We start from the raw sequence: 13503 nt of genomic DNA, 5'->3' as shown, positions 1-13503 counted from the left end.
TTTTGAAAGTTCCAACTGCATTCCTTGTGCTTCCAGTGGAGGAATACCCAACTCATGGCTCTGAACCTTCAGCTCAAGGCCATTTATTTCTGTCAGAGGAAAGAACACAGTGCCCAGGAGTCCTGTGTGATGTCAAGACAAGAAATACAGCAGTTGTCAGCACCAGATGGGGTCTGGAAAGGCGTGAGATTAAAATTTAGAGTCACCCAAAAGTGAGGTCGTACCTTCTTGGATTTATTTCGCAGTGTGTATCCTCGGTACCAGCCTGGCAAAGCAAACACAGATATTTTATTTAACTATTCCCTGCTGACAGCAATTAAATACAAATTGTAATTCTCACCACCTTTCTACAGCATCAATTCATTGATCTTCTCATTTGGGACCCACTCCTGTGAAGACACCTCAGTTTGCAGGAGCTGAGCTCCCTGCCCTGGCACAAATCCTGTTTATCAATATTACCTTGGCAAGAGCTAAAAACTGTAAGATAAAAGTAATAATTGTGATGCCCAGGCCTCAGGGGCAAATGTCACTGAGACAACATTTCTCCTCTCTTTGGCACCTGGGGTTTAACGAGGATTTCCATGGAATGGGTTGGGTTGGGAGGGACATTAAAGCCCCTCCAAGGAGATTATGTCCAGCTGAGTGGCAGCATCAAGAAGGCAAAGAGCTTTAAGGGAATAATCAGGCACAGAAGAGAGGAGGGGAGGCTGGTTTCTTTGGGTTTGTTTTCAATTTTTTTTTTGTGGTTTTGTGGTCGTTCCCCCCATATTGCTGTATTTATCAAAGAAGTTTCCATAGGGAACCATGGTCTGACACTCCTCGACCATAAATCAGAGCTTAGAATGGTTTAATTTGTATTTTATTGAGGATTCTTACATGCATGTGGTCGTGTTTTGCCATTTATTTATTTTCTGGAGTGCAGTTCTGTCCCTCTTTCTCTAGAGGAACCTCAGCCACACAACCTCCAATAATCCAGTAATAAGTTCGGAGGAAAGAAGAAATTCCATTTCTTTCCACAGGAGGAAAACAAGATTACCCATTGCTCATGGAGCAATGGATGAGGTCCTGGATTAGGGATGAGCAGATTTAGGTTCTATTTTTATCCAAGTTGTCATTAATTGAACAGGAAAGCACAAATTACTCAGGGTGGGATACAGAGCTCATGGAATTTATCAGGCGTGATTCCAATCCCATTTGACACATTCAGCCCTTCGACAGCACAACTTCCTCCTGTTTCAGAGGGCCCCTTGGCATTGCCCCCATTCCTGTAAAATATTTTGCAATCATTGCATAAAAGCATGTTGGGCCTGATTATGCAAAGCTGTTCCTGCAAGCACCTCGTGCGACTTTTATCAGAATTCTGCTCCCATTTTCAATAACTTGATCCATCACTTTAACAGGAACATCAATCTTTGGGCAGTGGTCGATTAATTACATGATTTCTTCTTAAAAAAACCCCAAGTCTGCTTAAATTTTCAGAGGAACAAGAGAATGTTTAAGTATTTGAGTGGTTTCCCCAAGCAGAGATGGGCTAAAAATGGAGAAAAGGTTTTCCAGTTGATGATGACAGGGAAAATTTCAGCTGCTACAACATTCAGACTGAAATCTGAGTGAAAACACACAAAAAAGCAGACTTGCAAGGTGGTATCAAAAAATCTGGAGTTGTTGTTTTGTTGGGGTTTTTTTAACGGACCAGGTCCTCAATTTTACCTTTCATTACATGGATTTTATGCAGTATGGAAAAGGAAAATCTAAGGAAAATACTCAAACGATGATAAGTTCTCCCCGGTGACGCAAGCCCAAGGCACGTGCTGGACCACAGGGTCCTTGTTCCTCCTCCTCGGGGCCCTGTCCTGTCCCACAGCACACTCAGGGCATTGCTTCACCCTGCACAGCGATGGCTGCAAGCAGGAACCAATTCAAGGTAAACTCCTTTCCAGCAGAAGCAGACACTGCCAGGGGTCAGTGAGCACACATTCCTTCCACCCACAGCACGGCTTTTCCCACAGCTTCCCTGAAATACTACAGTTAATGATAATAATGATAAATCCTGTGGATTAGGAGAGATTCCCCTCAACAGCCAAGTGTCCTCCCAGCTCCCTGCTCAAGGACAGACTCCCTGCGCTGGAGCAGCCTCCAAAATCCTGGAGACAGCAAGTTTCCCTTCTTTTCTTGGATTCTGCAGCACGTGCAGAGCGCTGAATCCTTGGCAAGCAGAGGAGCAGGCACTGCCTGTCTTGTTATCAGGGGAAGGAGAAATTTTGTACAAACACCTCGTGCCCTTCTTCGGACACAGAGAGTAAAATGTGCTCTGCAGTGTGAGACCTGAACAAACAGCCCTGGGCTCTGCAGAGGGTTTGGCTGTATTTGCTTTAAAGGGAAAGCGATCCAAGAAAAGATCTGAGAGCTGTCAGGTGTCCCTACACAGATTGTGTCTGGCACAGAGAAGCATCCCTGAAAGGTTTTCCATCCCTGGACGTGTCCAAGGCCACACTGGAGCAACCTGGGACAGGGGAAGGTGTCCCTGCCCATGGGAGGGGGTGGCACTGGATGATTTTAAAGTCCCTTCCAACCCAAACCATTCCATGATTCCACGGACATCAGCTTGTGCTGGGAATATTTGGAACCTTCAGTTCAAACTCCTCAGCCTGTGGTTTCCCTCTGTCCTTCCCTATGTCCTTTGTCCAAGCTGGAGCTGCATTTCCAGGGGTGTCACCCCCTGATGGATCCCTGGCACAGGGGAGCTGCAGGGAAGAAAAATTCATCACCCTCTGTGTTATCACCCCCTGGGTTATCACCCCCTTATCTCCTCTGGTGCACTCAGCATCCACCCCAACTGCATCAGCCCAACTGGGGCTTGGAAAACATGAGGCAAAGTGTGCTCAGAACAGGGGAAAACAGAACTTAACTGACAGAAGGGCAGTGCCAGAGCCTCGCCCAAATCTGGGTGGGATTTTGGGGTGTGAGTGCAGGGCCAGGGCTTGGCCTGGAGGATCCCTGGGGGTCACTTCCCCTCAGGATATTTTGTGATCCCAGCCTTTGCAAGAGGCTGCTGTGTGGCAGCACACCCGAGCGAGGATTGTGCAACTCAGAGGGGTTTCCTGGCACTGAGAGGCAGCCCAGGAGCAGCTCCCGACTGCAGGGACTGCCCGGAGGGTTTGGGAGCCACCTCAGGAGAGGTTTGTGCAGCCCACAGCTGCCCCAAAGCGCACCCAAAATTCCCTTTATTGCCTCTGCCTCTCACCCAGCTCCTGCAGCAGCTCGGCTCTATCAGTGCCGCGTCTCCCAGCCCCGGGAGCTCGATAACATTTACTGCTAACACCAAATCCCAGCAGAGCCCCGGGATTGCCACCTCCCCACAGGGAACTGTGCACTTGGATCCCTGCAGAGCCGGCAGAGCCAAATCCCCGAGCACAAAGAGCTCCACGTGTGACACCTGGCTGAGAAACCCACTGCTGCTGCTGCAAACGGGGAAAGGCAGGGATGCTCCGGAGGGCCGGGAAGGAACAGCCCTGGGGACACTGTGGGGACTCGTGGGAGATGCTCCTGAGCACCCCGAGCTGGGGAATGACACCAAGGTGCTCCCAGGGGCTGCTACCTCTACATGAGAGCCCCCGGACAATCCTAGAACTCCCCTGAATTCCCTAAGGAATGTCACTGACAGCCTACGGAATGCCCTCAGCCAGGGGTAACTGACAGTGACCCAAAAAATGGCTCCACGGGGCATCTCCCAGCCCCCCAAAAATGACTCCACAGGGCACCTCCCAAACCCAAAAAATTATTTCACAGGGCGTCTTCCAGCCCTAAAAAATGACTCCACAGGGCATCTCCCAGCCCCCCAAAAAAATCACTTTATAGGGAATTTCCCAGCCCCCAAAATGACTTCATGAGGCTTCTCCCAGCCCCAGAAAATTACTCCACAGGGCATCTCCAGCCATTCCTCCCACAGAGCCACCGCCCTGGTGACATGGAAACTCTTCCTAAGTCGAGGTTTGTGTATCCAGATAAGAGCAGTGATTAGAGAACAAAACCCGTTTTTATCAGCTCTATTGGTGAGCAGGCAGCATTAGCATGAAAAGGAGCAGAAAAAGCTTCCTGTGAGAACATTTATCCTCAAAACCAGACCCACAGAGAGCTGGGAACATAGCTGAGAGCCGATCTCCGGAAAAAGAGACTGGGGAAGACGCGAGAAGTTCCTCCCAGGCAGACAGAATATCAGAGTTGGGAGGGTTGGAGGTGAATTTATGGGGAATTAGGGCAGACCCACAGCAGAGTCACCATCTGTGCATCTTCTCCTGTACACTCACAACTGTCTGGTCTGGATTTCTGGCTGCTCTTTCTGGGAAAAGAGATTTTTGGTGCCCTGCAGGAATTCCGAGGTGCCTCGGTCACAGATTTCTGTTCCCCACTGATGGCTCAGCACATGAGAACAACCACTTTCCCCCTCACGTATGAAAACATTCACGTCTTTCCCAAACTGTTCACAGGCAATTTTCTCCTGACAAAGCTCCAAACTGGGATATTTCAGGCCAAAAAAAAAAACCTAAGGAATGCCATTTATGTACTCATTCCCTATTCCCGCCTCTGCTGAGCTGATTACAAGAAATAGGGTTAAACAGTGATAAAAAAATAAAATACAGCGAGAAAGAAGCAAATCCCCCACAAATTTTGGGAAGTACAATGTGCCTCCTCTTCCCAAGGGAGTTTTCTATCCTCTCCCCTGGGTCTTTTTGCAGAACCAGGTCATAAATCAGCACTTTCCACAGTGATATTTCCCTTTTCCCCCTCTCCCCCCACCACAGGGTAAAGCCACGACAGAATCTCCCTGGACTGGGAGCTGCTGCCAGGTCCAGAGGATGGAAAGGGAACAACCGGCCAAGAACAAATTGCTGAAGCAGCAGCTCCCTGCTCCCAGCGCTGATCCTGGGCACAGAATCTTCCTTCAAATCGATGCTGCTTGTGAAAATAATTGGATTTCTACTTTAAGTTTTGGAGAGGGAAGCAGTGACCAGAACATTCCTTAAAGTGATTAAATGGCTCTGTTCCAGCCCTAAGATTGAAATCTTTGTCAAAGAGTCAAATTTGATACGGAGATTTGAAACACTCAAGTGCCATTTTAATCTTTAAAATAAGAATTCTGTTTTCTTTGTGGTTTACATTAAGGTATTATGAAAAATGTCCCAGTAAAGGATTGGGAAAAAAGTCTAAAAAGGGCATGGAAGCCCCATAACTGGAGCATTTTAAGAACATTGAATGCCAGTATGTGATATTACAGCTCAAAACAACACAACTTTTGAAACAATCAGCCCTTCCCTCTCCTTTTCTGTCACCCACTTAGATCAAAAACTAACTCAGGTTAAAAGAATTTTTTTTTTTAATTATTATTCTTATTTTCCAGTGGGATCAGTTCACCCCATGAGCACAAGTGCCTGGTGTGGCCCAAAGAGGAGCCAAAGCAAAGAGGTGTGGGCTGAAAACAGCAGTGAACAGCCAGAATCAAATGTTTCTTTCTCTTTTAGTGCTGCCTTGAGATATTGGTGAAACCTCACCTCGATAAACCCTGCCTGGAACAGCACAGAGATGAGAAATCCTCTGCATTTCTGCATTTTTAACACTATTTTAAAAATTAAGGGGCTGCAGCAACCACTACACACCAAATTTGTGCTTTGGGGCGTATCAGAAGTTGAAAACACAGATCTAAAATGTGAAGAATAAACTTGATTTGTTCCTATTTTCCTCTCAAACCCCCCTGAGAGCTGCACCTACCTTCATACATCTCCAGGATGTGAACGGTGTCCCCCACCTGCAGGGACAGCTCCACGTCCTGCGCAGCCTCGTAGTTGTAGATGGCTGAAAAATGAGGAGAAAAAGGGGAAAAACAGAGCCATGAGGGAATCAGGTTTGGGAACAGGCTTTCCAGAGGCAGGGGAGGGTTCGGGAAAAGGAATAAAGTGACTAAGTCGCCCTGGGTTTGGAATACACTGGAAAAGGACATCATTTACATCTATTATTATTCCCTATTTCCAGATTTTATCATGAAGAAATATTATTAACAGACAACAAAGGTGGGTTTTTACCTTCCAGACAGGCCTGTGACACCTTCTGGAGCAGCTGCACATTCCCACTTTGCCAAAATCCTGCCCACAGAGGTCACCCCCACCTCAGGCAGATCAGTTCCACAATCACCATTTTTTTGTGTTTCACAGGAGTAACTCCAGCATCAGAAAGCATCAGAAATGGGGCGTCAAAACCCACCCAATTCCAGACTAAAACATGCTCATTTCAACCCCAAATCACACTTGTTGCTGCTAAAGGCTCTGCCCAGCCAAGAAGCAATTTTAACACCAAAACCTGGGATTCTCGGCAAATTTAATCCCTCCCAAAGACAAAGTTAAGCTGGATGCTTACGGGATTTCCAGGGGGAATAGGATTAAGTGCAGGAGCTCACACTCCTGAAGTGCCTTTTCCCTGGGACTTGCTGGAGTTTCTCTGGGCAGAGCAGAGCCCTCCCCGGGGACCAGAGGAAAAAGCTGAAATTGAATTTGCTTTCAAACTGAGTAAAAAGACGTAAAATCAGTGAAATGCTTGGCTGTGGTTCCAGGAATTGATCAGCAAAGCCAGAGCAGATCAAACCCAGACCAGCTGATTTATTTAAAACACTGATTTAAGAACAGATCGCATCCTAAATGCAGCAGTGAAATCTCACACACAAAATCCCCATATTTATGTATCCAAAGCTGTTGCCTGAGCAAATTTATTGGTGAATAAGCACCACGTTTGTTTTTAAGAAAGCAAAAAAATCACCCAAACATTTTCAGGGGGGAATTCTTCAGACTTCCCAAGGTTTGTGTTTGAGGAGCTCTGGACTGGAAATCAAATCAATAAATAAATAAATAAAAACCAGAGCTCTTCTGCCAGGAAATTCCCATGAAATGCCTCCCATTTCCGTGGGGATGAGGTGCTTTGCTCCTGGCCAGGCTCCAGCACAGCCTGGGGGTTGCACCACGCCGGAAATTCACTCCCAGATCGGAGCTTTCTTCAAAACATTGTTGCTAAAAATATCCCAACAAGCAGGCCAGGGGTGAGAATCCCTGCAGGATCCCTGATCCCAGGCAGAGACATCTTCCTGTGCTGCAGGGCAGGGTTCACTCCCAGTGGCCCCGATTTATGCCGCAGACACATGGACAGTGCACTGAATCCATGATTTCCACAGGATTACAGGAATTTTACTGCATTTCTGCTCCTAAGAGCTGCTTCCACACCCGCTTTCCTCTCCCTCCCCACAAAGGGGCTGTAAACCAGGATTTTAAAGGCTGATTGCTGAGCTGGGTGTGCAGCTCAGACACCTTAAAGACCCCAGAACTGGTGCAGAAGTAAAAATTCCATTCCCATTCCAACAGAAAAATCTGGATAACGTTCCTGGCCAAAGCTGAACGTGGATGTGAAGCCTGGAATGGTCTGGGCCCACCCAGTGCCACCCCTGCCATGCCCAGGGAACACCTCCCACCGTCCCAGGCTGCTCCAACCTGGCCTTGGGCACTGCCAGGGATCCAGGGGCAGCCACAGCTGCTCTGGGAATTCCAGCCCAGCCCCTCCCCACCCTCCCAGCCAGGAATTCCTTCCCAATATCCCATCCATTCCTGCCCTCTGGCAGTGGGAAGCCATTCCCTGTGTCCTGGCCCTCCATCCCTTGTCCCCAGTCCCTCTCCAGCTCTCCTGGAGCCCCTTTAGGCCCTGCAAGGGGCTCTGAGCTCTCCCTGGAGCCTTCCCTTCTCCAGGTGAACATTCCCAGCTCTCCCAGCCCAGCTCCAGAGAGGCTCCAGCCCTGGAGCATCCCCGAGTTCCCCTCTGGACTGGTGCCCCGGGTCCGTGTGGTGCCGCAGGGATTCCCACACGCGATTCCTGCACGCCCCGGCTTTTTCTGGGACAACCACTCATTATACAAACACCACGCTGCATTTTTCCCATAAATTGCTGCCCAGGGAAAGGTGGGTGGACACAGGCCCGGCCTTTCTGCTGGAACACAGAGTGAATTCAGCCCAAAGAGCACCAGGGAGGACCCAGCCGTTCCCTTCCCCTTCCTACAGATCACAGCAGCCGCAAGACCGAACGAAACCGTGCCCTCCCCTTCCCTTCCCCTTCCCTGCTCCACCAGGCAGGTTTCACATCCCAACCTGCAGCATGTGCAGCCTGGAGGAACTCCCACATCAAAAAAACCAAAACCAAACAAAAAAAAACCCAACCAACCAAACAAAAAAAGGTCAATTTTGTCGTTCCTTGCCTTGCCAGACTGAACTAAGCCAGAGCAGAAGGTCACTGTCTGTGGAAGAACCTCCTCCCTGACGGTTCTGTACAAGATTAGAAAAGACAAATTGCTGGCATATTTTCTCTGGCTGCAAGTGATGCTTCCTGCTGCTGGAAGTCAGCGCTGTCCCAAACCCATCCCATCTGCAGGGATTTGTGCTGCTGAGCCCCCTCCATGACCTCTCTCCGACTTGAAAGGAAAAGGAAGCTTCACATCACAAACATGGGCATGGAAAAATAGAACCCCTTCGCTTAAATCCTGACAGAGCAGCGAGAGAGGAAGAAGGAAAAATAATACAGAGACTTTTGTATTCAAATTTGCAGCAATATCTGAAGTTAAGTCTTTTTGCTTCGAGCTAAACGTCAGCTGTGATTTTGTCCTTTGAAATTCACTTCAGAGTGTTGATCCTGCTCCTTTTATCATCCTGGATGAAAAGCAGCGCTAAAATTGAGGAAATTTAATCCAAATAAAGAGGTAGAGGTGGAAAACACGAGCCTTGGTTTGTTAAATGATCATTTCTTCGAACACAACTGGAGGCAATGCGTCGTCGTGCTTGGTTTAGTGCTCCAGTTTGGTTCAAAGGGTGAGGAAATGTGTTTTCCACGTGCACCCAGCCTATGGAATCCATCAGGATTGGAAAGGGCAGCAGCTAATCCCATGAGCAGATGGTTTTATGGCACAGCCAGGGCCAGAAGGTGAAGATAAGCAGCAAGCAGCTCTCGTGCTCCAGGGCAGAGCGTGATTCCTCGGAAGGGACGGCGGAGGAACTGTGAGGGCATTGCACAACCATGGGGGATGCTCTGCTCCAGAGTCACCCCACAAACAGGGACTGCACGGGTGGCAAAGGAACCCTGGCAGAGCCTGGGCTCCCCAGGGCTTGGAATGGTGACCTATGGAGCAGGTTCAGTTCTGTCACTGCCCCCAGAACACCAGGCCAGCCCTGCACACATTCCAGAGCCACGGAACACTGACAGCCCCCAGGACACCAGGCCAGCCCTGCACACATTCCAGAGCCACGGAACACTGACAGCCCCCAGGACACCAGGCCAGTCCCGCACACATTCCCGAGTCATGGAACACTGACAGCCCCCAGGACACCAGGCCAGTCCCACACACATTCCAGAGCCATGGAATACTGACAGCCCCCAGGACACCAGGCCAGTCCCGCACACATTCCAGAGCCATGGAATACTGACAGCCCCCAGGACACCAGGCCAGTCCCGCACACATTCCCGAGTCATGGAACACTGGCAGCCCCCAGGACACCAGGCCAGTCCTGCACACATTCCCGAGTCATGGAACACTGGCAGCCCCCAGGACACCAGGCCAGTCCCGCACACATTCCAGAGCCACGGAACACTGACAGCCCCCAGGACACCAGGCCAGTCCCGCACACATTCCAGAGCCACGGAACACTGACAGCCCCCAGGACACCAGGCCAGTCCCGCACACATTCCAAAGCCATGGAACACCTCACAGCCCCCAGGACACCAGGCCAGTCCTGCACATATTCCAGAGCCATGGAACACTGACAGTGGCACTTACAACAGAGCCTCGACGCCAAAACAAGAAGTACAAAAAGTGCAAATAAAAAACCCCAAACACACTTTAAAAACCCACAAAGCTTCACTTTGTGCAAGAGCCCAGGAGAAGCCTCAATTTAAAAGAGGTTTGTGAGCAGCTCATGGAGCCTGAGCTGGGGTTCAGTGGAACCAGGGGCAGGTGTGGCATTTTCAGGGGGAATGGCTTCAAACTGCCACAGGGCAGGGTGAGATTGGGATCTTGGGAAGGAATTCCTCCCTCTGAGGGTGGTCAGGGATGGAATTCCCAGAGAAGCTGCAGCTGCCCCATCCCTGGAAGTGTCCAAGGCCAGGTGGGAGCAGCCTGGCATAGATGAAGCGTCCCTGCCCATGGCAGGGGTGGGATGGGATGAGCTGTAAAGTCTCTTCCAACGCAACCATTCCATGATTCCATGTTTCTGTTAACTCCAAGACCCATTTTTCCCACAGGTTAACTCATTTTCAAGACTGCCCTAAAAGCCAAGCTGAGCTAAAAGGCCCCAAAATGAAAAGAGAACAAAGCAGGAACTGTCACTCACAATCTCTGTGCAACTCAAATCAGAAGGAAATGGAATCTTTTCCTCAATGAGTGCACTTGAAATGTGGATTATTGGCCCGGAAAACAGAGCCCCTGCAAGATCCATTATCTCTGACTTGGCTCAGAACCCCCCTGCCCCACCCACCACAAAGACACAACCCCGTCCAAATGCCACGTCCTGCTCCCCCTGCCACCCTCTGGGAGCAGAGGGCCGGGGCTGCTCCGGGAACAAAGGATCCCATTCAGGGCTGCTGCAGGAACCGGGCTGCAGCTCATCCCACCCCTCAGCCCCACACCAAACCCCACTGCACAGAACCAGAGAGATTTGATTGCTGCTGCAGCACCCAGGAATGGCCTTTCTGCAGGACAGCCCTGCTTGGAGGAGCCTGGGATGGTCCCCGGTGCCAAGATCCAGCCAAAAAACAGAGGCTTTATTGAAAAAACAAGGAACTGCCCAAGGAATTAATTCTTCAGAGGAACAAAGCCTTTCTGATGTTTGGAGCAAAAACATTCTGGTAACTTCCCAGGAATTTGTGTCTGACAAACTGAGAGCAGCATAATTAAGATTTAGATGGCAGGCTACTTCTTCTGCTTCACAAAAAAAAAGTAATTCATGGTTCAGCACTGGGAAATATGGACACTGAGTCACTGGTATGAAAAAGTTCCCCCTCCTGGATGGTGGACGCTGCCATTCAGATCAGCTCCAGAAGTTCCGAGTGAGTGCTGAGCATTCAGGACATCAGTAATCCAGAATTAACAGGATTATGCAGCTGGAAACGCTTCAATTAACAGCCATCATTAGGCAGCAGAGTCCAGCCTCTGAGGAGCTGCAGGTGGACTGTCCCTGCCCATGGAATGAGAGGATCTTTAGGGTTCTTTCCAACCCTAAACTCCCTGGAATTCTGTGGGTTTATGGCTTCTAACACCTTGTGCACTCGCTGGTCCAGGCTGACCCCACACAAGGAATACACTCAACAATTTTAAACTGGGTTATCTCAAAAATGAGCATTAGATCGGCTCAGAAATGACATCACCTGCCTCTGCAGGAGGGTGTGACATGAATTTGCTAATCTGGATGCTCTAACTGTTGGGTTTTCTATTCATCCCTTTTTCTGGAGAACCAGGAGAAAAGCAGGAAGAGCCTCTGCCCTCCAGAGGCTTCCAACCCTTCCAACCTCAGACCATTCCAGGAACCAAACCCCAATGAGGGTGTCTCCTGCTCACGAAGGACGAGGAATTGATGCACACTTGATCAAAGTCTGAAAGTTTTCCCTGATTTCCTCTGAAAATGGATGACCTTGGAGTGGGACAGGCAAATAATCGAAGGTTTTGCAGACTCTGTCCTGCCCAAACCGAACGGATTCCCAAACTGGGAGCAGGGAAGGGTTTCAGCCATGCCCTCATCATCTTTGGGCTAATCCTGTCTCTGTCCCCATCAGAGGCTGGATCAGATCCTGGGCTCCATGGTTTAATCTCCTAAAGCCAGGATTGCTTTAGGAAAAACAACTTCCCAAGCCCAGCCCATGGGAATGGGGAGGCTTTCCCAAGGTTACACAAGGGCTCCCATGGGATGATCCCATGGTCTCTTACAGCTTTAAACTCCCCCAAACCCACAGGCAGCCCCACAACAGTACTCCGGACAAACGAGTCCCTGGATTTTAATTAGAGCTTCTCAGTTCCAAATCAGTCAAACTGAGATGACTCAGAACCACTGAAGCACGAGACATCCTGATTATAAGGGAAAAAAAGATCATATTCGTGTTTTCATGTCTGCAGAATTCCCATCAGTCACCTTCCCCTCAAGTATTTGTTGCAAAGCGTTCATACCCCGGTATCTGTGTAAAAAGAAAGACTATTCAGTTCTCAGAGTGCACCTAAACTGCACCCAGGACACAGATACACCCTAAACACCCAGATTTGGGGACCAGCACGAATTTCAGCCCAGCACAAACTGTTTCATCTCTCTGAGTGTGCTTGGGGTGGAAGGAGCCAAACTTCAGCTGCTCCTGGGCTCTGACCCTCCCAGACACTCAGGTTTATTTTACACCAAGGAACACGCACACAAACCTTCTGCTGTGTCATTTTCTCCACTGGGCTCTCCATTTCCTTTATTATTTTCAGTCCAAAGGGCCCCTGGGGGTTTTAAGCTCAGATAAGGAATTAATCTACATGAGCTGTCTCATCTTCTGTCTGGAGTAAGAGGGAGTGCTGTGAGCCAGAGGAGAAATAAATCAGTGCTGCCAGTGGAGGAGCCAACCTGCTCCTGAATTTACAGCACTCAACCAGATCTAGGGCTTGATTTCAGAAAAAAAACCCAACCAAAAACCCAGACCTGCAATTCCAGTCCCCTTGGAACACTAGGAAATGCTCCCCTTTGCAGAGACACAGCTGGAAAAACAGCCTGGCCTCCCTTCACACTTCTGTACATTTATCAGGTTTGATGGATCTGTTTAAGGTGCTCTTCGAGGTTTGGCCAGGAAAGGCTGGGTCCGATGATCCTGGAGGTCTCCTCCAACTTGATGTTCCCTGATCCTGCGAATGATTCCCCAGGCTGTGGTTTGGGATAATGTCCCAGCTTTTGTTCCCAGTGAGATCAGAAACTCCCTAACGGTGTCCAAACACGAAAAGGAAATGTCATTATTCATAAATAATGAAGTTTAACCTAAGCATTAACAGTTTTTACGGCTGCAGAGTCTGGTGAACTCTGTCTGCAGAGGTCCAGGTCTGGTGATCCCTGCCAGGGATCCTGTCAGGGTTAAAGGTGCTGATGTTATTGCTCCTCCAAGCCCTGCAGCTTTGTTCTGCCTCTTTGAGATCCCAGCACCAACATCCAGCCTGAAGGATCAGTATTCTCCCAAAAACACTTTAAAACATTGTCCTGTTCCGTAAAGTAATCGCCCCGACCCCATGAAATTGTCCCAACGTGACCACAGAATAAACAAGGGGGCAGAACCTGGTTTGTGTTCAGCGCAGCCCACTGGCATCACTGCAGCTCAGCACACTTCAAATACTACAGCTTTCCTTTGTTCCTTTGGAGAAAGAGACTTGGAACACAAAGCCGTTCTTGGGGCTGTCCCCTCCACAAGAAGGGGTTTATACCC

At 49.3% G+C, this 13503-nt stretch overlaps 1 protein-coding gene across 3 annotated transcripts in view; it reads right to left on the bottom strand.

The window, feature by feature from the left end:
- Positions 1–13503, bottom strand: part of DOCK5 (dedicator of cytokinesis 5) — a 72754-nt gene that overhangs the window by 50783 nt on the left and 8468 nt on the right. For all 3 annotated transcript variants that reach the window (XM_039564248.1, XM_039564249.1, XM_039564247.1), the window contains exons 2-3: positions 5767–5850; positions 225–265 (exon numbers count right to left, since the gene is read on the bottom strand). In XM_039564248.1, coding sequence (XP_039420182.1) covers positions 225–265; positions 5767–5850 — 125 coding nt within the window. The remainder of the gene's footprint in view (positions 1–224; positions 266–5766; positions 5851–13503) is intronic.

Source organism: Corvus cornix, chromosome 22 (assembly GCF_000738735.6).
Source record: "Corvus cornix cornix isolate S_Up_H32 chromosome 22, ASM73873v5, whole genome shotgun sequence".
Lineage (NCBI taxonomy): Eukaryota > Metazoa > Chordata > Aves > Passeriformes > Corvidae > Corvus > Corvus cornix.
Note: the sequence above shows the minus strand (reverse complement) of the source record. Positions and strands in the feature narration are given on the sequence as shown.